The sequence below is a fragment of the Musa acuminata genome, chromosome BXJ1-4, assembly GCF_036884655.1.
Source record: "Musa acuminata AAA Group cultivar baxijiao chromosome BXJ1-4, Cavendish_Baxijiao_AAA, whole genome shotgun sequence".
Classification (NCBI taxonomy): domain Eukaryota; kingdom Viridiplantae; phylum Streptophyta; class Magnoliopsida; order Zingiberales; family Musaceae; genus Musa; species Musa acuminata.
In genome coordinates, this window is record NC_088330.1 from 6,322,861 (window position 1) to 6,349,344 (window position 26,484).

Consider the following 26,484-nt stretch of genomic DNA (forward strand, 5'->3'; position numbering starts at 1 on the left):
GCTTTGCGCGTGATAAGTTAAAGGATACGAACATGGGTTTCCACCGCGCAGGATGTCATTCCCACGCACGATGACCTGAGGCGTCGTCTTCATAAAATGTCCTGAAACATATGAAACCATGTAGATTTGGGTTTCTCTTGGTTAAGAGAACAAATGTAATTTTTCAACCATATTGCTAACTAAAATGTAGTCCATATTGTCGGTAGCCGAATCACAAAGAATATTCACATCCTTATTGTTCTTTTCTTACTTTACAAAGTTTGCAATAAAATCCTTCACGTTTGCGGATGTAATGAATTCATCGGAAGGTGGACTTGAGAGGGGTCAGCGATGTGCGACCATAAGGTGTTCGACGAAAGGGAAATAGACCATCCATTTTGAGGATCCCAGAGCTGATGCCTGCAAGAGATGATAATAAAGAAAAGAAGTATGTCTTAGTAATGACTTGAGATGCAAATGATGATACCACAGCTCTAACATTAAAAGGCAGCCTCAACAACAAAATTATTCTACCCTGCTTCATGTTCCGGATAAAACCATGACATCCCCCAGCAAGCATTTCAATAAACAAAAAGCAATGATTTATATAGATTCCTTAAAAGGAAGAATTCACATCTACTGTGACAAATTCCAAATAGGAACGCATCCAGATTCACAACAACTCAGCTTCAGCTGAAGAGGAACTCCGAGTGAGTCACTCGATGTTCTTGGAGTGTGCTGATTGTAATTTTCAACTGCCTCCAAATGGTAAATCCCAACAAATAAACATCTGAGTTAGGATATATTATGAGTACCAGTTTTTCATGTTGAAAGCTACGATAAATTGTAGGGACTATATATAATTCTTGGGGTGTGTGTGTGGTCGATATTATTGCAGTCATAAAGCAGAGATTTCTTACATAAATCAAGTTGAAAGACCTTGATTCTTGACCAAACAGGCTAAAGAACATGATGCATCCATGAAGTTGATCTATGGCAAAGAAATTTGAAAAGCATTAGCATTAAACTTGTGAGTAGCACTGTGGAGATTTTTTTTTTTCAAGAACATCAGTAATCTGTGAGGTGTCATATTATATGAGGGATCTTTAAGCATAAAAACAGAGAGGACAAAAAGATAAGCAAGTATATATAAGAGTTAATATAACCAAAGTTATTAATTCAAAAAGCATTCTAACTCATAAGCATGTTAGAGCAGCAATCCCTATAGTAGTAAATTCAATTATTTGCCAGTTGCTCTTCATACGCCTCCAAGCAAAGCATTCTTACTTAGGAGTAAAGCAGACACCAAATTGAAGCAAAATGATAGAAATATAAGATAACAGCTTCCCAAGGTTATCCAGCTCACAGTGATAGTAGCACTCGGCAGTCCTTCCATTATAATAAATGAGCTACCACCCAAAATTTTATCAAGTGAACCAAGTTTTGTTTAACAAAAATCCACGACAAAATTTATGCATTCCATAACTGACGTACAACTCCAATAAATAGACAGCCACTTCCAGACTATATGGTCCACAAAAGACCCTTTGAAACATAAAGACTAAATGATTTGCGGAAGGATTATCATTGTGTCACGGACAAAGTTGTAAATAGGATGTTTAATGTAATACTCATGTATGTTCGTGCCTTTTAGTTTTATTCATGCTTTGCACAGCATATAGAGGGCTGGCTGTAGGCTTAGAAGTCTCATTTTGGTTGGTTTTAATAGTCGTTTTAGGTTTTTAAACGAAGGTTGTGTCACGTGGGCACTTGTGGAGATTTCGATCTGTGATGGACCATCTTGGACGCTTTGTTGTACGACCGTTCAGAGCTTACGAAGTCAATGTTTGTAATTTGCATTGGTTATCATGTGTTTATTGAAATGATTGTTTGTGGATCCCGAGTAAAACGATTCCTCTAACCCATTTTCTCTTTTGTATGTCCTCAAGGGACCATAAGAGGTTTCGGAAAAACTGACCATTTGAGGACGGACACGCAAGGGTGCCACACGACTTAAGCAAAACCAACTAAGCTCGTGATAGTTGAGTCAGATTGAACACTCACACAATGACTTTCTATAAATTCTCAAATGCCACTTATACAATCTAGCACCTATGCAGTCCACTACCCAATTCATCAATTATCCTTGAAGGTATCAGCAAAAATTACTCTGATTCCTCTATTATGAAGGCATTACTCGTTACCTCTATCTTAGATACTATCTCAACCAATGACTCCCTTTGAAGTCAAACAATATCTAACATCTACAAGATCCATAGGTAACTCATCACCCTTGGGTGATAATGAGAAACAAAATTAGCCATGTTTTCTGCGTGACAACAAGCATCAAACACATTCTTGTAGTTTTCCTGCTATCAACCTAACAGGTGATAAAACAACTTGAGAAACTATCAAGACTTAACCATCATGACAGATAAAGATGGAAATGGTATGTGTAAGCAGAGGAGAGGCCAAAGGAGAAAGAACCATTTTGGTATTCAATTACCAAGTTGGGCCTCTTTTTTAAGTCACCTCTATGCAGCCACAAACAATAATGCCATGATGAAATCCCATAATTTCACTAACATGTAGTAAATGTCTGGGAATTAGATAATGCAAAGAACATGAAATTACATCGAGGATAAGAGACGCTTAAATCTTACCATTGAGTCAATTTCTCATACTTAGTAGCAGGATACTAACTAATGCACAGGATTTTGTTCATCATCAGGTGCAAAAACATGACATAGCAATCACCAAAGCACATATATTATGTTTGACATAGTTAATTGGATAAAATAACAATAAACACAGGTAAAATCATTTAAAAAACACTATGTCAAATTAAATCTTACAGACCATAACGGCAGCAAGTCCCTAAATAGGAAATAAACAAGAAATGAAGAGTCCGATCTTACAAACCTAGCCGTCCGACCTTGCAGAGCTCACACGATGGAGATCTTCGCTCCGATCTCCTCGAGCTGCTTCTTGGCCTCCTCAACCTCCTCCTTTGATACGCCCTCCTTGAACTTCTTCGGGAACCCCTCGATGAGGTCCTTGGCCTCCTTGAGCGCGAGGTTTGTCAGCGCTCTGATGACCTTGATGGTGGCGATCCTGGCGTTGCTCGAAACGTCGTCGAACTCCGTTTTCTCCTCAGTAGCGGCGGGAGCTCCGGCTGCCGCGTCGGTGGCCGTGCCGGGGGCGACGGCGGCGAAGGTGGCAACGGAGACGCTCAGGCGGTCCTGAAGGTGTTCGAGGAGGCTGAGAGCCTCCTCGAGGGTGAGATTGGCGATCAGAGAGCCGAGCTCCTCGATCTTGGGGGAAGCTGCAGCGGTGGCGGCCGACCGGGGAAGGGGGATGATGCGGCGAGAGAAGAGGGGGAGGGGCTGGGAGGGGAATTTGATGATTTGGGAGGGGGCGGAAAGGCGGGACGCCGAGGGCCGGGTGGACTAGGTGGAGATGAGGGAGCGGGCGGACGCCATACGGGAGGCGGGTGGCAACGCAAGTTAAGGCAATGGAATAGGTAAGCTTCGAGAGTAATGCTATATATATATATATATATATATATATATATATATATATATATATATATATATATATATATATATATATATATATAACTTCGAGAGAGCTCAAATGAGGCTACCAATTGGCACGAAACGAAAAGTCCAAACATGTGGTAATTGGCATAATTGCAAGATTGGATAGCTTAGTTTGTCCTAAAAAAATAAATAATAGCTGATAATCATCTAATTAAGTGAAAGCTTATGAATAATACAGAGATGCTTTTGCAATTAACGGTTAGGTGATTTGTGAATCTGAATCATGCATGATCACCATCAGTGATGCTTTGATAATTGTTCTGCGTGTATGATGTATTATCTGAACAGATTGAGATTAGGCAACCGTTCATGATGCCGGAGATCCGCTTGTGCAGATCTTAAAGCACAAGGTGCACCACAAAGGATGATGGCAGTCCAAAGACTCTGTCTTCTGCAACAACGCCCTATTATCACACAAGATAAAAAAAAATGTAGTAAGTACTTTTTTTTCTAGAAATTAATGGAAAGATAAGAGAACAGTTCGGATGAAAGCATGTAATATTATCAAGGCTCATGTATTCCACAGAATGTGCTATTAAGTTGCTCTACAGGATCAAAATTAGAAAATCCAAACATCCACATCTGTATATATTATCAGAAAAGAAGTCATGCAATATTGGCATTAAGGTCTTCGTGGAAATTTTGAGAAATCTGGGCGTCGGTGGTTCAAGTAAGCTTTTTTTCCTTCACTAGCCTCTTCTGTTCCATAGAAAACGAGAGTAGCATTGCCACCTAGCTCCTGCAAAACATATATCACGGCTTATTTGCTGAAGAGCTGAATCGAGTATTAGTCCAAGATAAGAAGTAATCATCATCCCCAATTCGGTGTTTTTATATCATTTTAAGGACATGCAACATTTTTTTCTTATAAGATATTCAATTCATTGGAAGGGAAGATTTTCTAAAATCACAAGACAACACAACAAAATATTCCAATTATTTGAGGGAAGAGAACACCAACTGTTCGATGTTTTAAATTAAATCAAGAATACCTATGCAACCATTGCCGAAGAAACCAATTGTTAGAAAAGTTATCTAATTGCTGAAGAAACCAACACGACAAAACATGTTTTTTAATTTTTGTAAGGTACATTTTTACGTGTTTACAGAACTATGTCCACATGCTTCACAATTCAGTTCATCTATATTCTTTTTGTGTTTATTTGGACCATTGTAAATACCAGTGAAAAGATAAGAGACCGATTTGTTTTGACTTTTGAGACTGACTCAATGAATCAAAAATATATGCTTGAAAAACTCGATAGCTTATAATTTGTAAAATTAACAAATAATAGCATGGATATGCTATAAGATACCTGGAGACCAGCATGCCCATCATCTACAGCATTAAGGGCAGACTTCAAAACCCGAATTGCCGTTGGGCTGTTTCGTAAGATCTCACGGCACCATTTCAGAGTCTCCAGTTCTAATCTCTCAAGCTGTAGGGTGAGAACATAATTCGTGTTATGTCACAAGTGCAGTTGACTATTATAGAGTTGTAGGATATCTCTTTAAGCAACTGAATGTAACTTTTTTGTGTCCTTTAAGGGAGAAGACTAACTAAAACTACACTTACTGGCACAACGATGTTCACAAGTCCCATTTTCTCAGCTTCATAAGCATCATAGAATCTGCATAGAAACCACATCTCACGTGCCTTTTTTGGCCCAATCTAATTAGACATGATAACATCACAACAAAGACAGGTGATCAGTTCAAATATCATTTGCCAATTCAAAGAATGCTTCTTTAGTTATGTCTTATATTTAAGTCAAGATATGCCAAAAGAGAAAATATATTGAAAAGAAACTATTTCTTCATGTTATGATGTAAAAAAGCTTCAGAGAGGAGAATCAATAGAAGGGATTCACCAAATAAATGTAATGATATCTTGATTAGAAAAATATGGGTTTGCATCTCTTCCTCACTCGTTCAACTTACCAAGCGGGACATGATGGAGGATCCATAACCAGCATCAAAACTTCCCACCTGTAACAAAAATTGAGAAAGGATGTTAACAAAATGGGTTTGGTATTTCGAACAATACAACAAAGAACGTAAAACGGTAGCAGGCAAAACCAACCATGATCAAGTCATTTGTTACTGACAGATGGCTAAGCTGGGAGTTTAAAGCTTTAAGCTCCCAAGACTTTTGTGCATTTGATTCTGGCTGATTACTGTATACTTGAATCCAATATCTGAATGTTTATGCTCTCTCTAAAATAGAGCTTTGAGAAAAAGCATTTTCATGAACTTGTTTATCTGACCCAGTATAAAATAGCCTTCTCTCACAGTAGCTTATATCATTTATAGTTGCCTCTATCAGGCCTTCCACAACCAGAGCATAGGCATCAAGTTGAAAGACCAAAAATTGAAAATTTCTAGTACTGTCATGAAATCCCCATAACTGGAAAAGCCCATATATTGACAAGCTATGATTGCTCTTAAATTTTGGAAATGAATTAAAATCATCACTAAATTGTAAACCAATGTGCATTATAAGCATAAATATCAGTGGTAACATAAGAAGCCTCAAGATCGAAGATGAAGCTTAGCACCTTTGGACCAGTCTGACCAAAAACTGCATTATCAGCAGCAATAGTTAAATCACAAACCATGTGTAGTATATGTCCCCCACCAACAGCATAACCTGCTACCTAGTTTTAAACAAGATGCACAAATAATTTGTTTTGAGACCTAAGAACAAAGACTCAAAGAACAAAATGGAAATGAATATAATAATTAATAAACACATACCATTGCTATAACTGGCTTAGGAAGACGGCGTATCTGCACCTGAAAAAGTAAATGGCAAAGAAGAAAGCATATCATGCACCAACAGAGGATGAACGACAACTCTTACATTTGAGCAAAGCCCTCAAGCAAGGCTAAGACCTGAATTTTCCTTGATCATAAACACTAGCATTATGGATCATGAAATAAGTCATTGTAAGAATGGCAGTTCAAAAACCTAATCAGAAGATCAACTTACAGCAACTAAAAGTTCAAGAATCTAAAGAATGTCAATGTTTCAAGCAGCAAAAGAAGTCATTATATGTCAGTCAACCAATGATGTGAAACAAAAAGGAAGAGAGAATGAGAGAGTGAGAAAAGAAGTGAGACATGGGAGGACAAAAGAAATCTCTCTTTATTTCAAGAGATACTAAGAGATAATAGCTCGAAATATAAAAGTTAGATGAGGTTTCAAAAAAACTAGAATTCCCCACCAATCTTCATTCCTTTCCATTTATAGATCCATCATACATTGAATCACTCAACTACCTAATTAATGAGTCACAATTTACTAAGAGTTGAGCACAAAATATAATACATATTAAATTCATGGTGCATTGTACCTAGTTGATTTTGAATTTTCATAATGAACCATGTTCTTGAAATTTAAGAGGGTTGAGCTCGGAATTTATTGTCTTAGAAGTTGGGAGCATTCAACGCTCACCATGCACCGCATCAACCATGTTGCTGGTCGAACTCTAAAATGCAAATTAGTAGATATAACTTTTAACAGAAGTATAATTTGTATCTAGCTTTTGCCATATGCTAAATGTGTAACAGACCTGTAAATGACTAACAAGAGGACAAAGAAAAAAAAGAGAGTTCCTAAGATCCAAAAGCAGAGCACAACAACCAAACCACATAACATCAAACTCATTATGTATTCATTCATGAATATAATATTTAAATTTTGTGAAATACATTTCTTTACATAAGAAATTTCACTGTGGATTATAAATTCGTTTATAACCATCACCAGAAAAAGATCAGGATCAAAACATACATACAGAGGAATCATGGTCTCAAAATATCCGTTATTATTATGATAAACATCTAATCGTTGGGACAAAGCAAAAGGTGCACCTGGAGATCTAACACATTTAAACGACCAAAACTTTCAAAATCAGCATATCCATCTGAGCTTCTCAATGCCTGGTCACCACCACTACAAAATGCTTCGTTTCCCTATTTAAAACAAATATAAAATTCTAAGACAAATTTAAAACATAAATATATCTTAAATAAGTTTTCAAAGATATAAAAAAGCTGCACCTATAAATGCTTCTTGGTTGGTAACAATGAGAACTGTTTAGCTTCTTATTGCAAGAAATTACGACACAACATATTGCACAAGTGAATCAATATGCATATAACAGATCTATAATCCATGATGTTTGTGTATACCTTACCCGTCAGGATGATTACCCCAATAGTGCTGTCATCCCTAGCATCATTAAATGCTCGAATAAGCTCTTTAATAGTATTTGGTCGAAAAGCATTCCTTCTATCTGGGCGATTGATTGTGATCTGGAGACATGAAAGGAACTTTTACCAAATTGCGTACAAGGAAATTTATATAGTATAGCAGAAGCTGCACTACAGCTGTGACTTTGTATCCCTATCATGCACAACAATCAAGTCGTCATTGGATACAGCTAGAGCCTTTCCAGGAAAAATGATTACCAAGAATAGATTCATCAGGTTTCATGTTCTATTGTTTACAATAAGTGTTGAGTATCTTCTAGGAATATCATTCCAAATTTAATCCAAAGATGAAAGTTAAATTATAAATGACATGTTGCATGCTAAAAAGAAAGGAAGAGAAACTACCCTTGTCAAAGCAGAGTATGCAATTGCCACGCTACATGTCCCGTCTCTTGATCCACTATATAAGAACAAACATGATCCTAATAAGATCTCCACAAAGGAGCTTATATAAGTTTCATGTGATCAATTTTTTGGGAAATTGCAAAATTCCATGCATCAAATAGGATGCAAATTACAGTTCCAGAAAGTATTTAAACAAGATGGTGTCATTAGAAATCACACTTGACATGGTTATTTAAAATCTAATAAAGGCTTTCAAAAGAATATGAACCCAAGTACATTCTTTGTACGTTCTACTGAGGATACTCTGGCTAATTTCTGGCATCCTAACAAAGTTTATTCCTTGTCTATATTTCCCTTTCATATGACTTATACGACATCCGACAGAGTTTCCCGCAGCATGTGCTTTATCTTGCTTATAAAGACGAAGCAACACTGTTGCAATTTGTAAGGTAATGGTCATAAACTCTTGGCCATGAGGTTCCTTTAAGAGAATTTTACCAAGAACCCGAACAAACAGAATGGATTGCGAAAGACAAAAGTAGCTAAACCACCAACATTCCACAAGAAACCAACTTAACGATTTCAGTGCGCTCGTACCTTCGCAATTCCCTTTTTCTCTCAAAAGAAAAAGAAATTAAACTTTACCTTCGCAATTCCTTCTCCCACGGCTTTCTCATAGATAATGTCAGTGTACTCCTTTCCGGATTCATCGCACGCAGGTATCCACGTCGCCTCTCGCGTCGATACCTCGCCGTGTACGCGACGGTAGCTGTCGTTAGCGGAAGCAACCGATCGCTGGATCGGAAGCGGGCGAGGAGGAGGAGTAGCAAGAGGCAATAGGTGGTGGGCGATTCTCGCTATTCTTCTCCCTGCGGTTCTGAGATCCTTACCCGAGACATCCGCCATCGAGGGATCTCGCGAAGAGCTCGGGAACCCACGGCGTACTATGGAGTCGCCGACGGAAGATTTCGAATAAGACGACGACCAGAAAGAGGGATAAGGCTTACGTGGGGCGTCGAGGAGGGGTTTGCGATCGCTACTTTGATAATAACAGCCCGTTGTATCGTAACACGACGTGGGACGGTATGTTGAATCGTCGTAGGATCGGCCGACATAATCGAAATCAAATGGCATCGTTGATCAAAGGATTTATATTTTGTGACTTATGTGAATAAAAATATTTTCGGAAAAATATATTCTTTTGGAAACCAATTTTTTTTTGGTTGCCATGTGACAATCTTATAATATATGATGAGTCTTATGAAATATAATTATAATTAAAATCTTTTAAATTATATTTAAATCAATTTTAAATTAAATATTAATACACTTTTCTATGTAAGAGATCAAATAAAAATTAATACAACGTATGATGTCATTTTAATCCATCTAATTGATAAATCGAAACTACATCCTAGATATTGTTAAGATTATGCATTACATGGCTGAGCAATTATGTTAAATAAATAATTATTTTTACATCTCAATCGTCTATATATATATATATATAATATATATAAGGCAATGGTAGAGACTCACACGAAAGGATAGACAATACCCTCGTGGCATGATCTAACCAAAGTTTTATGGTCCAATAACATCCGACTGCAATCAATGTTGGTCAAATCCAATCTAAGACCAATTACACTTCCAGCGAGATTTGTTGTCCCTCATTCTTCGTCGATCCTCGAGCTGGGGATGTTAATGAGCATTGATGAAGTAGGTGGATAAAGTAGTTGATCTAAGATGATGCCAGTGTGATCTCTTTGAAATAGTGAAGAAGAGAGCAACGAGTCTCTGGAGGAAAACAATGAAACGAGTTCTAAGGAGGACTTCTTGAAATCCGACAGTGACCTACAGCGGCCAATGGTACAATCATTAAGTTCTTCCCAGCCGCCACATCAATTCCTGCTACCTGTTCATTCTTTATAGCCTTGTACCATGGAGTTAACAAGGACAGAGGCCAAGATATAGCAGCAGAGATGGTGAACTGGGTGGAAGCACAGAAGCCTCTCTTGCACTGGCTGGCGCGGAGGGCCGGCCTCCGGCAGCAGACCGTCGAGCTGGAGCCCGGCACCGTCATAAGCTTCTGGGTTCCCAAGGCGAACGTAACCACCAAGAAGAAGAGCTGTGTCTGTAACAGTAGGAAGGAGGAGAAGAAGAAGAATAAGCCGGCGGTGGTGCTGGTGCATGGCTTCGCAACGGACGGGATCGTGACATGGCAATTCCAGGTTGGATCCCTGGCGGACCGATACGACGTCTACGTGCCGGACCTGTTCTTCTTCGGCGGGTCGGCGACCAACTTTCCGGACCGCTCGCCGGAGTTCCAGGCCGACTGCCTGGCGGCCGCGCTGGGCCGCCTCGGCGTGCAGCAGTGCACCGTCGTGGGGTTCAGCTACGGCGGCGTGGTGTCGTTCAAGATGGCGGAGAGGTGGCCCGACCTGGTGCGCTACCTGGTCGTCTCGGGCTCCACGTTCGCCATGACCGATTCACTCAGCAGTGCGACGCACAAGAGGCTCGGCGTCTCGTCCTCGGCCGAGCTCCTTCTCCCGGAGTCCGTCGAGGGACTCAAAGCACTTCTTTCTGCGGCAACTTATAAGAAGCTCTGGTTACCAGACTGCTTTCACAAGGACTTCCTTGAGGTGTTTCTATATACGCATACACGCATCTCTCTTTGTGCGTTGCACTTGTCCCAGTAATTTGTTGTTGATGGTGTTCAGGTGATGTTCACGAACAGGAAGGAGAGGGCGGAGATGTTGGAGGCGTTGGTGATCAGCAGCCAGGAAGCCAGCGTCCCTCATCTCCAGCAGGAGGTGTAGACCTTTATATATAGTTCTTTCTGAAACACGATTAAAGAGGTGGTCACAGATACCCAAAAAAGTACATCCTAAGGGAAAATATTCACCCAAATCTAAGGTTAACTCTTAAATGTGATGGGACACTGCCTCTCCAAACCTCAAGCCATTCCTCTCACCTTTTTCAGTATTTTGGGTTAGAGATGTTTGTAAGAGTACAAACCTAATAAATCATGCAGCTATTCCAAAGTACAACAGTCACTCACAAGCGAAAGCTAATAAATCTTAGCTCAAATTTGATCCAGTTTTATAAATATCCATCAATTTCTCGTCGTTCTCTTATCTCACACTGCCTTTCTGATTTGGCTGCAGAGGATACTTCTACTGTGGGGAGAGAATGACAAAATATTCAACCTAGAGCATGCTAAGAACATCAAAGAGTAAGCTACACGTCATGGTAACACCACACCTAACCTTTCTCCAAGGGTATGCCACTGGGGACTTGGTTTGAGTTAGAGATGAATTCTAACAATTTCCAAGCACACTCTTAAAGGCTTTCACTTGTTACCACACCTCTCTTTTGTTCAAGCAAAAAATTTTAGTGAGATTTGCTTTATATTCATTTATTAACCATTTTCGATCCTCAATGGATCATTCAAATATAAACAATACTTATATTATCTTTTGCTTTCCAACATAATCTGTGATAACCGTGAACTCACATCCTATGACTATCAAATTTACAGGCAACTGGGAGAGAAGGCCACCCTAAAAATCATAAAGAAAGCAGGCCACCTTGTTCACTTAGAGAGACCCTGCATTTACAACAGGTGTTTGAAGGAGTTCCTTGTGCTTGTCCATCCTGAGGTCAGCCAGAAGTGATCAACTTCACCCACATCCATATTTCTACTCGAGGATCATGGACATGGGTCACATTATATTAGATTGATGATGAAGCTCCTCTTCAGCCTCAAGGTTATTGCAGAAACCGCTTTATAATTTACATGCATATAGTTCACAATATATGCAAATTACAGAGGAATGTGAGGTGAAGTGCGTCTTTGTCGCATCGTTCATCCAAAATACTCTCGCTCTCCTTTGTATACTTTATATAATTCGAAATAATAAATACATGTCACTGTCTCAATGTTCATGTATCATTGAGTTAAGACTGTTATACGATTCTTCTAAATATACTTTCCTAGAAACTTAAGATCTTGAAATTGCTGATCATTTAGCTTAAAAATCTTTATCATGGTTTGGGAGAAGGCGAAGTCGGGGTGGGGGAGAGGCTGATAGCTGAGGCGGAATAGGTGGAGATGAAGGAGAGGGCGGACGCCATATGGGAGACGGGTAGCAATGCAAGATGAGGCGATGGAATAGGTAAGCTTGGGGAGTAATGCTATTACTATTTATAGGTAAAGAGAGAGATAAAGTTAGGCTACCCATTGGCGCGTAATGCAAAGAACAAACATGTGGTGCTAATTAGCATAATTACAAGATTGGATAACTTAGTTTGTACTAAAAGCAATAAATTTAAAAATTAAGAAAAAATATATAATTTTTGAGAACCGTCTAATTAAGTGAAAGCGTACGGAGATGCTTTTGCAATTAAGGGTTAGGTTAATTGTGAATTTGCGGAAGTAATCGATCATCGGATCGGAAGCGGGCGGAGGAGTAAGAGGCAAGTGGTGGTGGGCGATTCTCGATGTTCTTTTCTATGCGGTTATGAGATCCGTCATTTGAAGGAGCTCGGGAATCCACGGTGTCTTATGGAGTCCCGATGCAAGATTTCGAATAAGACGAGGAGGGGAAAGAGAGATACGACGTTGTTGGGGGTGTACAGGGCTTTATGACCACTACATTAATAATAACAGCCCATTATATCGTAAAACGATGTAGGATGGTATATTGAGTTAGTGGTACGATCGTCCGACATAATCCAAATCGAATGGCATCACCGAAAGAAAAAAAATATTCTACGAGAAGAAGCGTAGAACAGGCGACTTCCTAAATTAATAATATGTTTCGTTCCTAATTTAATTATACGACCAGATTTTTTTTTATTATCACGTGACAATATATAGTGATAAAGTTAGGCGATAATATTTCATGAATCTTAGGAAATATAATAATATTTTTTTATTGCCATGTGACAATCTGATAATATTTCATGAATCTTACGAAAGGTAATAATAATTAAAATCTTTTAAATTGTAAGAGATTAAATAATAATTAAAATAATATAATCTTGATGTCATTTTAATCGACATAATTGAAAAATAAAAGACTGGGACTAAATAAAATTTATAATATATGGCTGATAATAAAATTAATTTTAAAATATTTGAAACTTCTGTTGGTGAAATCGACTCTAACATAAAAGATCTCTTCTTACCATTAGTTACATCCTAAGAAGTCAAAATCAAGTTGAACATCCTCTAAAATAATTGCATAGCAATTAATATTTAGTTCAATATCAAGATAGCTTGATCATAATCTTTTAACAGCTTATCTCTGTTTTCTTCTTCCTTATATGTGCTTTATAATTTTTTTTAGTAATTTTTACTAAATTTGAATTAATTTTTTTAGTAAGTTTTTAGTAGACAGTATGTTCCTCTCTCTCTCTCTCTCTCTGTGTGTGTGAGTGCAGCCAACGAATGTGAATTCTTTATTCCCTCGATGGACAGTTATTTCTCTTCATCATAATTTCTTTTTAATTATATTCTCTATTTTCAAGTAAGATGAGGTTTCTCTACAATTTGCATCCCAAACATCTTTCTGGAATGCATCAAGAGACGATTTTTTTTGAGGTGGATATCTCATTCGAACCATCTGACGTGATCAATTGCTAAGATGATCTTTATGGAGATGTTAACAAGCATTGGAGTAGTTGGATAAAGTGGCTGATCGAAGTCTGTGGCAGTGTGATATATGCATAGGAAGGAAGCAGAAAGCATCGATCCTTTGGAGGAAAACAATGACACGAGTTCCAAGGAGAACTACTCGAAATCTGACAATGGCCGACAACGGCTAATCGTCAATACATCATTAAGTATTCGCATTCCCCACATTAATTTCTGGCTTTGATGCAACCTGCCCAACGACACCGGAGAAATCAAAGCCATTTCTATATGGCCTCCTACCAGGGAACCCTAAATGGAGTGACCAAGGAGACAGGCCACGATACAGTAGCAGAGATGATGAACTGGGTGGAAGTGCAGAAGACTCTCTTGCACCGACTGGCACGAAAAGTCCGTAAGAGAGAGCTCAAGTGAGGCTACCAATTGGCACGAAACGAAAAGTCCAAACATGTGGTAATTGGCATAATTGCAAGATTGGATAGCTTAGTTTGTCCTAAAAAAATAAATAATAGCTGATAACCATATAATTAAGTGAAAGCTTATGAATAATACAGAGATGCTTTTGCAATTAACGGTTAGGTGAATTGTGAATCTGAATCATGCATGATCACCATCAGTGATGCTTTGATAATTGTTCTGCGTGTATGATGTATTATCTGAACAGATTGAGATTAGGCAACCGTTCATGATGCTGGAGATCCGCTTGTGCAGATCTCAAAGCGGGACATGATGGAGGATCCATAACCAGCATCAAACCTTCCCACCTTTAACAAGAATTAAGAGAGAGGATGTAATTTAACAAAAAGGGTTTGGTCTTTTGACCAATGCGACAAAGATTATAAAACGGTAGAAAGCAAATCCAGCCATTCTCAAGTCATTTGTTTAATAATGCTGAATATAAGCTACTGAAAGATGGCTAGACTGGGAAGAATTTAATGCTTTAAGCTCCCAGACTTTTGTACATTTCATTCTGGCTGATCCCCACATAACTCAATCCAACATCTGAATATTTCTACTCGTTCTAAAATAGAGCTTTGAGAAGAATCATTTTCATGAACTTGTTTGTCAGTCCCAGTATAAAATCATCTGAGAAGAATCCTTTTCATGAACTTGTTAGTCATTTATATCATTTATAGTTGCCTCTATCAGGCCTTCCACAACCTATGACTGCTCTTAAATTTTGGAAATGAATTAAAATCATCACTGAGTTGTAAACCAATGTGTACTATAAGCATAAACATCAGTGGGAAGATAAGAAGCCACAAGATCCAAGTTGAAGCTTACCACCTTTGGACCAGTCTGACCAAAGATTGCATTATCAGAAGCAATAGTAAAAATCACAAACCATGTGTAATATATGTCCACCACCAACACCATAGCCTGCTGCTACCTGGTATTAAACAAGATGCAAAATCAAATTGTTTTGTGAATTGAGAACTAAGACTCAGAGAACAAAATGGAAACGAATAGAAGAAGCATATACCATTGCTATAACAAGCTTAGGAAGACGGTGTATCTGAACCTGAAAAAGGACATGGCAAACAAGAAAGCATATCATGCTCCAACAGAGTATGAATGGCAACTCCTATACTTTGAGCAAAGCCCTCAAGTGATGCTAAGACCTGAATTTTCCTTGATCATAAACACCAGAATTATGGATCTTGATGTATAAGACTGGAAGTTCCAAAACTTGATCAGAAAATCAACAGACAGTAACTAAAAGTTCAAGAATCTAGAGAATATAAAGGTTTCAAGCAGCAAAAGAAGTCAATATGTCTCAGTCAACCATGCTGCTGGGCGAGATCTAAAAAAATGCAAATGAGTAGATATAATTTAAGAATAGTATATTTTGCATCTAGCTTTTGTCATATGCTCAATGTATAACAACCCTGCAAACAGGTAACAAGAGAACAAAAGCAAAAAAAAATAGAGTTCCCAAGAACCAAAAGCAGAGCACGACAACCAAACCGCATAACATCAAACTCACCACTTATTTGTGCATGAATATAATATTTAAATTTTGTGAAATACATGTCTCTATATAAGAAATTTCACTGTGAAGTTATAAATTCGTTTATAACTATCACCAGAAAATAAATATCACTATTAAAACATATATACAAAGGAATCATGGTATCAAAGTATCTGTTAATCTTTTTGATACATTTAATCATTAGGACAAAGCAAAAGGTGCACCTGGAGATCCAACACATTTAGATGACCAAAACTTTCAGAATCAGCATATCCATCTGAGCTCCTCAATGCCTGGTCACCACCACTACAAAATGCTTCGTTTCCCTATTTAAAGCAAATATAAATTTTCAAAAATATAAAAAAGCTGCACCTACAAATGCTTCTTGGTTGATAACAATGAGAACTGTTTTAAGGAGAGAATCAAGACACAACATATTGCGCAAGTGAATCAATATCCATATAACAGATTGATAATTCATGATGTTGTGCATACCTTATAGTGCTTTCATCCCTGGCATCATTAAATGCCAGGGATTTGGAGACATGAAAGGAACTTTTACAAAATACAATTTGGTAAACAGAACTTTGGTAGAAAAGCATGAAAGGAACTTTTACCAAATTGCACAAAGAAGCTCTTTAATAGTATTTGGTCGAAAAGCATTCCTTCTCTCTGGATTGTTGATTGTGATCTGGAGACATGAACGGAACTTTTACCAATTTGAAATTCTTAATATAAAATATTAGGCATGATGAACAAGGACACTTATATACTATAGCCGAACATAGCTGTTCTACAGTTTTAACTTTGTATCCCTTTCGTGCACAACAATCCAAAGATGAAGGTTCAATTATAAACAACACGCACTCTGCAAATGAAAAATAGCTTCTTTTTTTTTCTATGCTGCATGCAAAAAGAAGAGAAACTTTAACTACATGAAGGATTCCACTTGTCAAAAACATGCTGCTCTATGATCCTTACCAAAACAGAGTATGCCATTACCATACTAAGTGTCCTGTCTCTTGATCCAGTATCTAAGAACAAACATGACCTTAATAAGATCTCAACCAAGGAGCTTATTATAAGTTTCATGTGAACAGTTTTTTTTGGAAATTGCAAAATTCCATGGATCAAATAGGATGCAAATTACTGCTCCAGCAAGTCTTTAAACATGGTTATTGTTATTCTGATTCATGTACGTAGGGACGTCCGACATGTGATCGAGATATCTTCGAGGTGAAAATGTCAAGCTCCCAAATGAAGACCAGGGTTGGGAAAAGTTTTCCGACCCGATCCCTCTTATGCCCAAATTAATAACCCAAGATAAATGAATGTGATAATGAGTGGTCAAAAAAGTGATCTCGTATAACTATGTTAGAAGTAAACTTTCATACATACTAATAAAGGGACCGAATATTCTTCAATAGGACAACTTTTAACTATCTTAATTTGACCATTTATCCTCATAGGCAATAAGGGTGCAGCAGCCTATAATTACCTGATTTGGACCCATGTCCACGTGGATAGACCGATGAGAGATAACCTTTGTCTCGTTCAGTTCATATGAAAGACATACGTCAAATGATGATTGATCGATAATATCCTTCCTATCAATTATTTAAAATTTTATATACTTTCAAAAGAATATAAAACCTAGTATATTCTTTGTACAATCTATGGAGGGTACTCTGGCTATTTTTTGGTACCCTAACAAAGTTTGTTCTTTTCTATCTTTCCCTTTCGTATAACTTAGCACGACATCCGACAGAGTTTCCCGCTTCATGTGGTTTATCGTGTTCATAAACACGACGCAACACTGTTGCATTTGGAAGGTAATGGTCATAAACTCTTGGCCATGAGGTTCCTTCAAGAGAATTTTACCAAGAACCCGAACAAACAGATTGGAACGCGAAAGACAAAAGTAGCTAAACCATCAACATTCCACAAGAAACCAACTTAACGATTTCAGTGCACTCGTACCTTCGCAATTCCCTTTTTCCCTCAAAAGAAAAAGAAATTAAACTTTACCTTCGCAATTCCTTCTCCCACGGCTTTCTCATAGATAATGTCAGTGTATTCTTTTCCGGATTCATCGCACGCAGGTATCCACGTTGCCTCTCGCGTCGATACCTCTCTGTGTACCCGACGGTAGTTGTCGTTTGCGGAAGTAACCGATCGCCGGATCGGAGGCAGGCGAGGAGGAGGAAGAGGCAAGAGGTGGTGGGAGATGCTCGCCATTCTTCTCTCTGCAGTTCTGAGATCCTTACCCGAGACATCCGCCATTTGAAGGAGCTCGCGAGGAGCTCGGGAATCCACGGCGTCTTATGGAGTCGCCGACGCAGGATTTCGGATGAGACGAGAAGGAGCAAAGAGGGACACGGCTTTCTTGGGGGTGTAGAGGGGTTTACGACCGCTACATTGATAATAACATCGTGAGACGGTATATTGAGTCATGGTAGGATCGTCCGACATAATCCAAATCGAATGGGATCGAAGGATTTATGTGATTTCTTGGCTAAGGAAGAAAGAAATGTTCTAAGAGAAGAAGTGTGGAACAGAGGACTTCCTAAATTAATAATATGTTCCGTTCCTAATTTAATTATACATTACTAGACCAGATTTTTTTTATTGTCATGTCATAATCTAATAATATTTCATGAATCTTAAGAAATATAATAACAATTAAAATCTTCCAAATTATAAGAGATTAAATAATCATTAAAATAATATAATTTGATGTCATTTTAATCGACCTAATTGAAAAATCAAAAGATTGGGGCTAAATAAAATTTATAGTATATGGCTGATAAGAAAATTAATTTTAAAATATTTGAAACTTCTATTGGTGAAATGGACTCAAACATAAAAGATCTCTTCTTACCATAAGTTACATCCTAAGAAGTCAAAATTAAGTTGACTTTTACCTCCGTATCGCCTATACATTGTGTTCCTCTCTCTCTCTCTCTGCACCCAACTAATGGGAATTCTATACACCCTCCCTCGATGGACAGTTATTTCTCTTCATCATAATTTTTTTTTATAATATTCTTTTTTTTCAAGTATGATTTTATTCAAAGGTTTCTTAACAATTTTTTTTAGGTGGGATCTCATCCAAACCATCTCACATGATCAATTGTTAAGATGATTTTTTATTTTGATGTTAACGAGTATTTTTAACGTATCGATCCTTAAACTTTAAAAATTTATATTAAAATTTCTATAGTTATAAAAATAAAACATCTAACCTTATTTACTATGACACCATCGGCTTTACCAATGGAGATAAGCATGTGACAACACGTACGAGAATGATATGAAAATGATGAAAAAAAAGTAATTTTAATATTCTAAGTAAGGCATCTATATCGGTTCTGCTCTCAATTGCGTCGACGAGAGGTGAGGCAAAGGCCTTACATCTCGTCGATGTAGATGAAGAGTGATATGATGCCAATGCAAATGCTTCACCTTCTACTGACACAAATGTAAAGTATCACCGGAGAAGGAAGATGGAAAGCAACGACGGAACGTGAGACAAGGGGAGATAAGGAAGCGGATGAGAATGAGGATAATGGTCACGCCGACATAGATGCAAAGTATTAGTATCTATAACTTCTGCTCTGCATTATCCTGCATCTGTGTCGATGTCGATGCATACAACAAGCAATGCCAACATAGATACATAATATTAGTATTTACAATTTTTGCTCTACATCGCTCTGTATTTATGTTCATGCCGACACAAATGCAAAGTGGCGAAAGGGGGAAGAAGGATGAGCATTATTCTGCATGTGCATCGACGCAAACACAGATGCAAGATGATATAGAGCAAAAGTCATATATACAATTTCAAGCAATGTCACTCTGTATTTGTGTTAGCACGACCATTTTTCTCGTCCTCTTTCTTTGCCTCACCTCTCATTATCGCTCTTCCTTTTTTTCCTCCTTCGATAAGAAGCCACAAAAGTCCCTCAACTCTATCTCTAGAACTCTACCAACCCATAACCAATGATATTAAAAAATATATAACTGAGACGTTAAAATTATTATTTTTATATTATTTTTATATATGTTATCATGTGTGTATCTTTTATTAGTAAAGCAAATATCGTTAGAGTAAATGAAAATTGTCTAATCGTAAATATCGAGATATCAAAATTGTCTAATCGTTAGAGTAAATGAAAATTGTCTAATCGTAAACATTTAATTTTAAATATCGAGATATCAAAATTGTCTAATCGTAAATAGCCCGAAGAAGAGTCACTCGGAATCCGACAACGGCTAATCGTACATACATCATTAAGTTATTCGCATTCCCCACATTAATTAGTGGCTTTAATGCAACCTGCCCAACTACACTGGAGAACTAAAATCCATACTATATAGCCTCCTACCAGGGAACCCTAAATGGAGTTAACGAGGAGACAGTCCAAGATATAGTGGCAGAGATGATGAACTGGGTGGAAGTACAGAAGACTCTCTTGCACCGGCTGGCGCGGAGAACCTGCCTACGGCAGCAGACCGTCGAGCTGGAGTCCGGCACCATCATGAACTTCTGGGACCCCAAGGCGAAAGGAATTACGGCGACGAAGGCAAGTGCCTGTAACATTAGGGAGAAGGAGGAGGAGAAGAAGAAGAAGCCTGCAGTGGTTCTGGTGCATGGCTTCGCGATGGACGGGATCATGACATGGCAATTCCAGGTCGGATCCCTGGCGGGCTAATACGACGTCTACGTGCCGGACCGCTCGCCGGCGTGGTGTCGTTCAAGCTAGCGGAGACTAGCCCGACCTGGCCAGCTCCCTTGTCGTGTCGGGCTCCACGTTCGCCATGACCGATTCCCTCAGCAGTACGACAGTCAAGCGGCTCGGCGTCTCGTCCTTGGCGAGGCTCTCCTCCCAGTGTCTGTCATGGGAGTCGAGGCACTTTTGTCTGCGGCAACTTATAGGAAGCTCTGGTTCCCAAACTGCTTTCACAGGGACTTCCTCGAGGTATTTCTATATACGGATACATGCATCTCTCTTTTTGCGTTGCACTTGTCACAGGAATCTGTGTTGATGGTGTTCAGGTGATGTTCACGTACAGGAAGGAGAAGGCGGAGATGTTGGAGACGTTAGTGATCAGCTGCCAGAAGCCAAGTGCCCTTCTCTCCAGCAGGAGGTGTACACCTTTATTTATAGTCCTTTCTGAAACTCGATTAAAGAGGTCATCACATATACCCAAACAAGTACATCCTGGTCAACTCTTAAATGTGGTGGGACACTGCCTCTCCAAACCTCAAACCATTTCCTCTCACTCTTTTAGTATTCGGGTTAGAGATGTTTGTAAGAGTACAATCCTGATAAATCATGCTGCTATTCCAAAGTACAACAATCACTCTCTCAATCAAAAGCTAATATATCTTAGCTCAAATTTGATCCTGTTATATATATACTGTCTCCTGTGACTCTGTATATCCATCTATTCACCCTCATTCTCTTGTCTCACAATGTGTTTCTGATTTGGTTGCAAAGGATACTTCTACTATGAGGGAGAGAATGGCAAAATATTTAACTTGGAGCTTGCCAAAAACATCAAAGAGAAGCTATAAGCCCTAGTAACACCACACCTTGACGTTCCATTTACAATCCTCAATGGGATCATTCAAACATCAGAACACTTCAATCTTGTGACTACTGTGAACTTACATCCTGTGACTAGTGAATTACAAGTAGTTGGGAGAGCGGATCACCTTGAAATCCATGGAAAAACCATGCCACCTTATTCACTTGGAGAGACCCTTTGTTCACAATAGGTGTTTGAAGGAATTCCTTATGCTCTCATCCATGCTCAGGTCAGCCAGAAATGATCAACTTCGCTCACATTCATAGTTCTACGTTGTCTCACCATCCTCGTTCGAGGTATATATAATGTGAAGTGCGTCATTGTCTCACTGTCCTTGTTCAAAGTATCCATGGGCCTAACACCGATAGAGCTCAAAAGCATACGAGTGAAGATTGTCACATAATTCTTCCAAAATGCCTTCTTGGATTTAATGATCATTTAGTTCAAAAATCATTATCATGGTATCAGAACTGCTCGAAATCGACATCTATACGATGGCAATGCCACGGAGATATGTAAGCTGGTTAGGGGCAATCACATTGGATCCGTCGAGGAGAACCGGAGAGTACAGGGCAGAGGGACCAGAGAAAGCAGGGGAATGGACTTTATCTAAGGCAACCATGTACTCTGTCCTTGATCATACAAAAGCTGGCCTGCTCAAGTCTCTTCCCAAAAAGAATAACAGAGAAAGACAACAGGAAATCCCTGATCAAGGGAATCCTTCTCCATTGTTAAGAAGGAAGAAGACGAGCGTTCCTCTTTCTAAAAACCTAATGGTGTCCTTGAGCTGCTGAAGTAACGAGTCCACTTCCACTTGGAAATTCTTTAGCAAGATGGTATCAATCTGGAATATTTGTGTATGAAGTGGCTGTGAAGAGATGCTTCATTCATTAGAGAACACTCGACTTCATCATATGCCTGTGTGCGCAACAGTGCAGCAGCACCTATATACTAATTACATCACATCCGTCCACAGGAGATGACCAAGATGTGATCGGTCGTGTGCACAAACTTTGAGGCAAAAGAAATTTGAGATTCAAATGGTTGGGGTCGCTCCACGCGTAGAACATGAGCCAGTACGAGCCAAATTGCTAATTAACACCGCGTTTGTAGCCATGCCATGGGAACTCGGCATAATCCACACAAGATTTGTGGGTAAAACCAATGGGATAAGTTTGATTAAACCACCAGTTCTTGAACCGGATGATTAATGTAATCCGATTTGATGTGCTGGGAGAATGCAGCTAACGTTATGGCATTATATAATACGACTAAAGGGACACGTTTGCCAATTTAGATGCATGCATCTCCTGTACGTTGTCATTCATGATAATATATCTCATGTCATTCCTCCCCCCTTGACACCTCCAATTGGTCTTCAGTCGCAATAGAAAACACTAATCGATCCCAAATCCCAAGTCAAACTTTGTAGCTTTCCCTTTAGCAGCAACGGGAAGCTACTGGGATGTGTTCTGGTCCCTCCTTACCCCATGCGGAATGGTCTCAATTTCTTTGAGAATTGGATTATGTTTCACCACCACTTGGATCTTCCACAATTTTGATTCTTATGTGTTCCATTCATGCAGTGGCAGCGCAGTGGAGATGAAGAGGACAGCCGAAGAAGCCCATTTTGTTTGGTGTGACCGGAAACCCTTGCGAAGCCACGTACGAACAAGGTTAGGCTAAACATGCCACACGTCGCTCATGCAACCCTCCACTTCGCTGTCTCAAAGCCGCATGGTTCAGCGATCTCCGTGGAGTAGGCATTTAAACACGCAATCGTAACACAAAACGTTGTTGTTGTCCAAAGAGAAGATTAGCTCGATTAAAATCACATGAAAATTGTACCACTTTCAGCTTTTGATGATCTTTTTCGCATAACAATCGTTTTTTCTCTGCATAATAGCGTGGTATGTGTTCATGTCATGTGCTCCCAATGTTACAGAGATACTCGGTCTATACAAAATTATAGTGTTTCATGAGATCAAACTCAACGGGCTTGCTTGCTAGATGTTCTGGGAAAGTCCAAGAACAACAGAAGACTAGTGTGGAGACTGGAGACAGATCATGAAATGCTCTTAATGTGGGCATAGAAAGCAGCAGGATGGCGACACTATGTCAATGGATGAATCAGTAGCATTGGTTGGTTCGGCGGAGGACAGCCAGGCCACCTCCACTACGCCTTGCGCAAGTTGAGGACAGCAGTGGAGGGCCGTTCGCAGGTGACAAGATGGCAATACGGAATAAAGATGGGGAGAGGGCTTTTGCGCAGGTGACGAGGAGGAGAAACCAAAGGAGGGACGAAGTAAAAGCTGGCTCGAGAGAGCTGGTGGTAGACCCCAACCCCTTTCAGTGCTGAGCTCTGACACACCAACAAAGGAATGGGGTAGCTCTTCCGGCCCTTCAAATGCCATTGCGAGAGCAGACAGGGGGGAGGAGCTCAATGGAGTCGCAGAAGAGGCACAGAGTGAGGAGGAGGAGGACGTGGTAAGCGGCATACAGCTAAGGTAAGGACGCAAGCGATGCAGAGACCACACACGTGCACAGATACACAGCTACAGAAATTAATGTGATCACCGGGTTGCAGCAATAATTATGAGGGCAGGGACCAGTTTGCAGGGCGTGGAAGGGGTGAAGTGTGAGCCTGTCGGTTGTTCCCTGCGGCGACCCCAGCCACCCTTCTCTCCTCCATTGGTCTTCCATTGCATCACCACGTCGTCAGACGCCCCCATCTCTCTTCGCCCCATCATGATCTGATGACCAGGAGGGGGGATGGGTATTAGGAAACCATGTCCTACACCATTTCTTCTCCGTCCCTTCCTGTCTCTCTCTCATCCTTTCTCCCTCTATCTCTTTTTTGGTCTCACTCAAAGCATCCCATGCGCCTCCGGGTGATGCTGCTTTTAGTGCTGCACTTGCTCGTTTAGTCCCTCTCATCGCTCATCCTCGCTTTTGTGAGTGCAAGAAGAGCTGGACCGGTGTCCCTTGTTCCAAGATATTTGTCCTGCTACGATCTGCTTTGTTTGGTTTGCTGAATTCCACTGATCCTTCTTCTCTGATGGGTGCGAGGTGTAAGAGGTGACAGTACCAGAGCGGTGTTGTAGGTGGGCAGAGTCGAATTGATGGAGTTTAGGGGTCCTAGTGAGATCAGGATACCTTCCTCCCCTCCTGGTTACAACACCTCTCTCATCAGAGGGGGATCAGCCTTCTCCAAACCCATCCTCCCCTCTGCCTCTCTCGTTTCGCCAAGAGGAGGAGGAGGAGGAGGAGGAGTTGGTGCTGATGGTGGTGGTGCAGGAGGAGCTGCAAACGGTAACATTTTTGGCAACGCCAGAGCTCCACCACCAACTCTTGAACACACCACCACAACTATGGATCACACGCCCCAGTCTCTTACCAAAAACGCAGGTCAAGATTCCATCCCGAACTCGTCCCCAGGTGCAGTTGCTGCGGGCGTGTCATCCCACTCCAAACCCGCTGCCACCACCAAGACCTCATCCACCATCGCCGCCACTGCTACTATCTCTACAAGATACGGGGAATGCCTTCGCAACCACGCGGCTGCCATAGGCGGCCACGTCGTGGACGGCTGCGGGGAGTTCATGCCGAGTGGCGAACCCGACACGCCCGAAGCATTTAATTGTGCAGCCTGCGGCTGCCACCGTAGCTTCCACCGCAGGGATGGTGACGGCGGCACCAACGCTGCTGGCCCCTACTACCATAGCACAACTCGCCTGCCTGTGCTGCTCCCGCCTCCCCATCCCCACCACCATCAGAAGCAGTTCCATCTCAGCGGCTTCTGCAGCCCGTCAGCTGCCGTGCCTGGGTCGTCCGGCTTCATCCAGTTCTGTAATACCAACCCCAGCGGCAGCGGAGGCACGACGACGGAGTCGTCGAGCGAGGAAAGGATCAACGCGGGGGCGCCGACGCCCGCAACCATGCCGAGGAAGCGGTTTCGGACCAAGTTCACGGCGGAGCAGAAGGATAAGATGTTGGCCTTCGCCGAGAGGGCCGGGTGGAGGATTCAGAGGCAAGATAGTGCAATGGTCGAGCAATTCTGTGCCGAGATCGGGGTGAGGAGGCAGGTGTTGAAGGTCTGGATGCACAATAACAAGCACACGGTAACTAGAAAGCGGCAGCAGCAGGAAGAACTCGCAGTACAACAACAGCAATCGCAGCTACCGCAGCCGGGGTCTCCCCTACTGCATTAGCGAAGACCATGCCTTCAATGGCTCTTCGTTCACAGAGGATGCAGAAGAAGACAACGAGGAGACGGATGATTCGTTTTCTTGTTGGTTTACTGGTTTGAGGCGCTGCTCTTCTCCTCATCTCCCAGTACTGTCTGCTTTGGCATTTTAATCATTGTTCTTCAACTTGCAGTCTGATTTGATCGATCGTTCGAGATCATTTGAGCTGTGCTACCCACGCAAATAGATGATTAAAGGATCTTAAAACGTGGGTACAACATACGAGAGTTGATCTCTCAAAGCATCTCCATTCTTCCACATCTGGTGCTGTCAACATTTCCGGCTGCACGGTAAAGACATCATTGAGATGTAACATGAAATGCTTTCATCCTTAGGATCCAATGTACATTGCGTTCCTTGAAATCATTGCTAGGATCATTATCGTCGAGCAAGAAGAAAGTGAAGGGAAGGCAACATAGCCACCTTGGAATCTGGTGATGGGACTGACAAACCCTATCACCTCAACCAAGAACTCCGCCGTCTGTTTCCGATTCTTGTTCCTCCACCAGCATTTCTTTTCTTTTCATGTTCTGTGCCTTGCTTGTTTACCCGAGTGTTATGAATTAAAATCCTTAAGCTTTTACTTTCTTTATATTATCTTCTATGGTTCTCAGAGAGCAACATCATAAAATTCTATTTCTTTCCAAACCATACGGATACAGATCAAATTTCTGTCATTGACTTAAGCTTCTGGTTTTCCGGCCACTGTGGAGTTCCATTTTACCATCACATATTGAAGTAATGCTTAAGAGATAACACTATTAAGCTCGTATATGTACTTGAAATATTCTGGCTATAGTCTGC

The 26,484-nt window shown here is 40.3% G+C and overlaps 3 protein-coding genes, 1 long non-coding RNA gene and 2 pseudogenes across 7 annotated transcripts; 3 read left to right on the forward strand and 3 right to left on the reverse strand.

Annotated features, from left to right (window-relative positions):
• Positions 1–142: 142 nt before the first annotated feature.
• LOC135643929 (uncharacterized) lies at positions 143–3,610 on the reverse strand. The gene is made up of 2 exons (XR_010498386.1): positions 2,902–3,610; positions 143–399 (listed from the first exon to the last, which is right to left on the reverse strand). It is a non-coding gene; the product is annotated as an uncharacterized LOC135643929 (long non-coding RNA).
• A 451-nt stretch (positions 3,611–4,061) lies between these two features.
• LOC103980889 (1,4-dihydroxy-2-naphthoyl-CoA synthase, peroxisomal) lies at positions 4,062–9,210 on the reverse strand. Of its 2 annotated transcripts, XM_065161266.1 has the most exons (10): positions 8,850–9,064; positions 8,205–8,259; positions 7,779–7,901; positions 7,458–7,559; positions 6,339–6,377; positions 6,140–6,238; positions 5,523–5,570; positions 5,158–5,253; positions 4,898–5,020; positions 4,062–4,320 (listed from the first exon to the last, which is right to left on the reverse strand). In XM_065161266.1, exons 1-10 carry the CDS (start codon positions 8,912–8,914, stop codon positions 4,204–4,206), a joined length of 867 nt encoding a protein of 288 aa, XP_065017338.1. In that variant the 5' UTR covers positions 8,915–9,064; the 3' UTR covers positions 4,062–4,203. The 2 variants fall into 2 exon arrangements, with proteins under 2 accessions (XP_065017338.1, XP_009395687.2); XM_009397412.3 differs by lacking the exon at positions 8,205–8,259 and having other exon boundaries at positions 8,850–9,210.
• Positions 9,211–10,148: 938 nt separating this feature from the next.
• LOC135582456 (uncharacterized) lies at positions 10,149–12,146 on the forward strand. 3 transcript variants are annotated; one of them, XM_065161271.1, is made up of 4 exons: positions 10,149–10,846; positions 10,925–11,017; positions 11,372–11,439; positions 11,746–12,146. In XM_065161271.1, exons 1-4 carry the CDS (start codon positions 10,187–10,189, stop codon positions 11,879–11,881), a joined length of 957 nt encoding a protein of 318 aa, XP_065017343.1. In that variant the 5' UTR covers positions 10,149–10,186; the 3' UTR covers positions 11,882–12,146. The 3 variants fall into 3 exon arrangements, with proteins under 3 accessions (XP_065017343.1, XP_065017344.1, XP_018681189.2); XM_065161272.1 differs by having other exon boundaries at positions 11,372–11,485; positions 11,746–11,885; XM_018825644.2 differs by having other exon boundaries at positions 11,372–11,456; positions 11,746–11,846.
• A 2,374-nt stretch (positions 12,147–14,520) lies between these two features.
• Positions 14,521–18,213, reverse strand: LOC103981598 (1,4-dihydroxy-2-naphthoyl-CoA synthase, peroxisomal-like; annotated as a pseudogene).
• A 2,067-nt stretch (positions 18,214–20,280) lies between these two features.
• LOC135672034 (uncharacterized) lies at positions 20,281–23,944 on the forward strand (annotated as a pseudogene).
• Positions 23,342–26,272, forward strand: LOC135643936 (zinc-finger homeodomain protein 5-like). The gene has a single exon (XM_065161273.1). The coding sequence runs from the start codon at positions 24,556–24,558 to the stop codon at positions 25,642–25,644; it is 1,089 nt and encodes a 362-aa protein (XP_065017345.1). The 5' UTR covers positions 23,342–24,555; the 3' UTR covers positions 25,645–26,272.
• Positions 26,273–26,484: the final 212 nt, after the last annotated feature.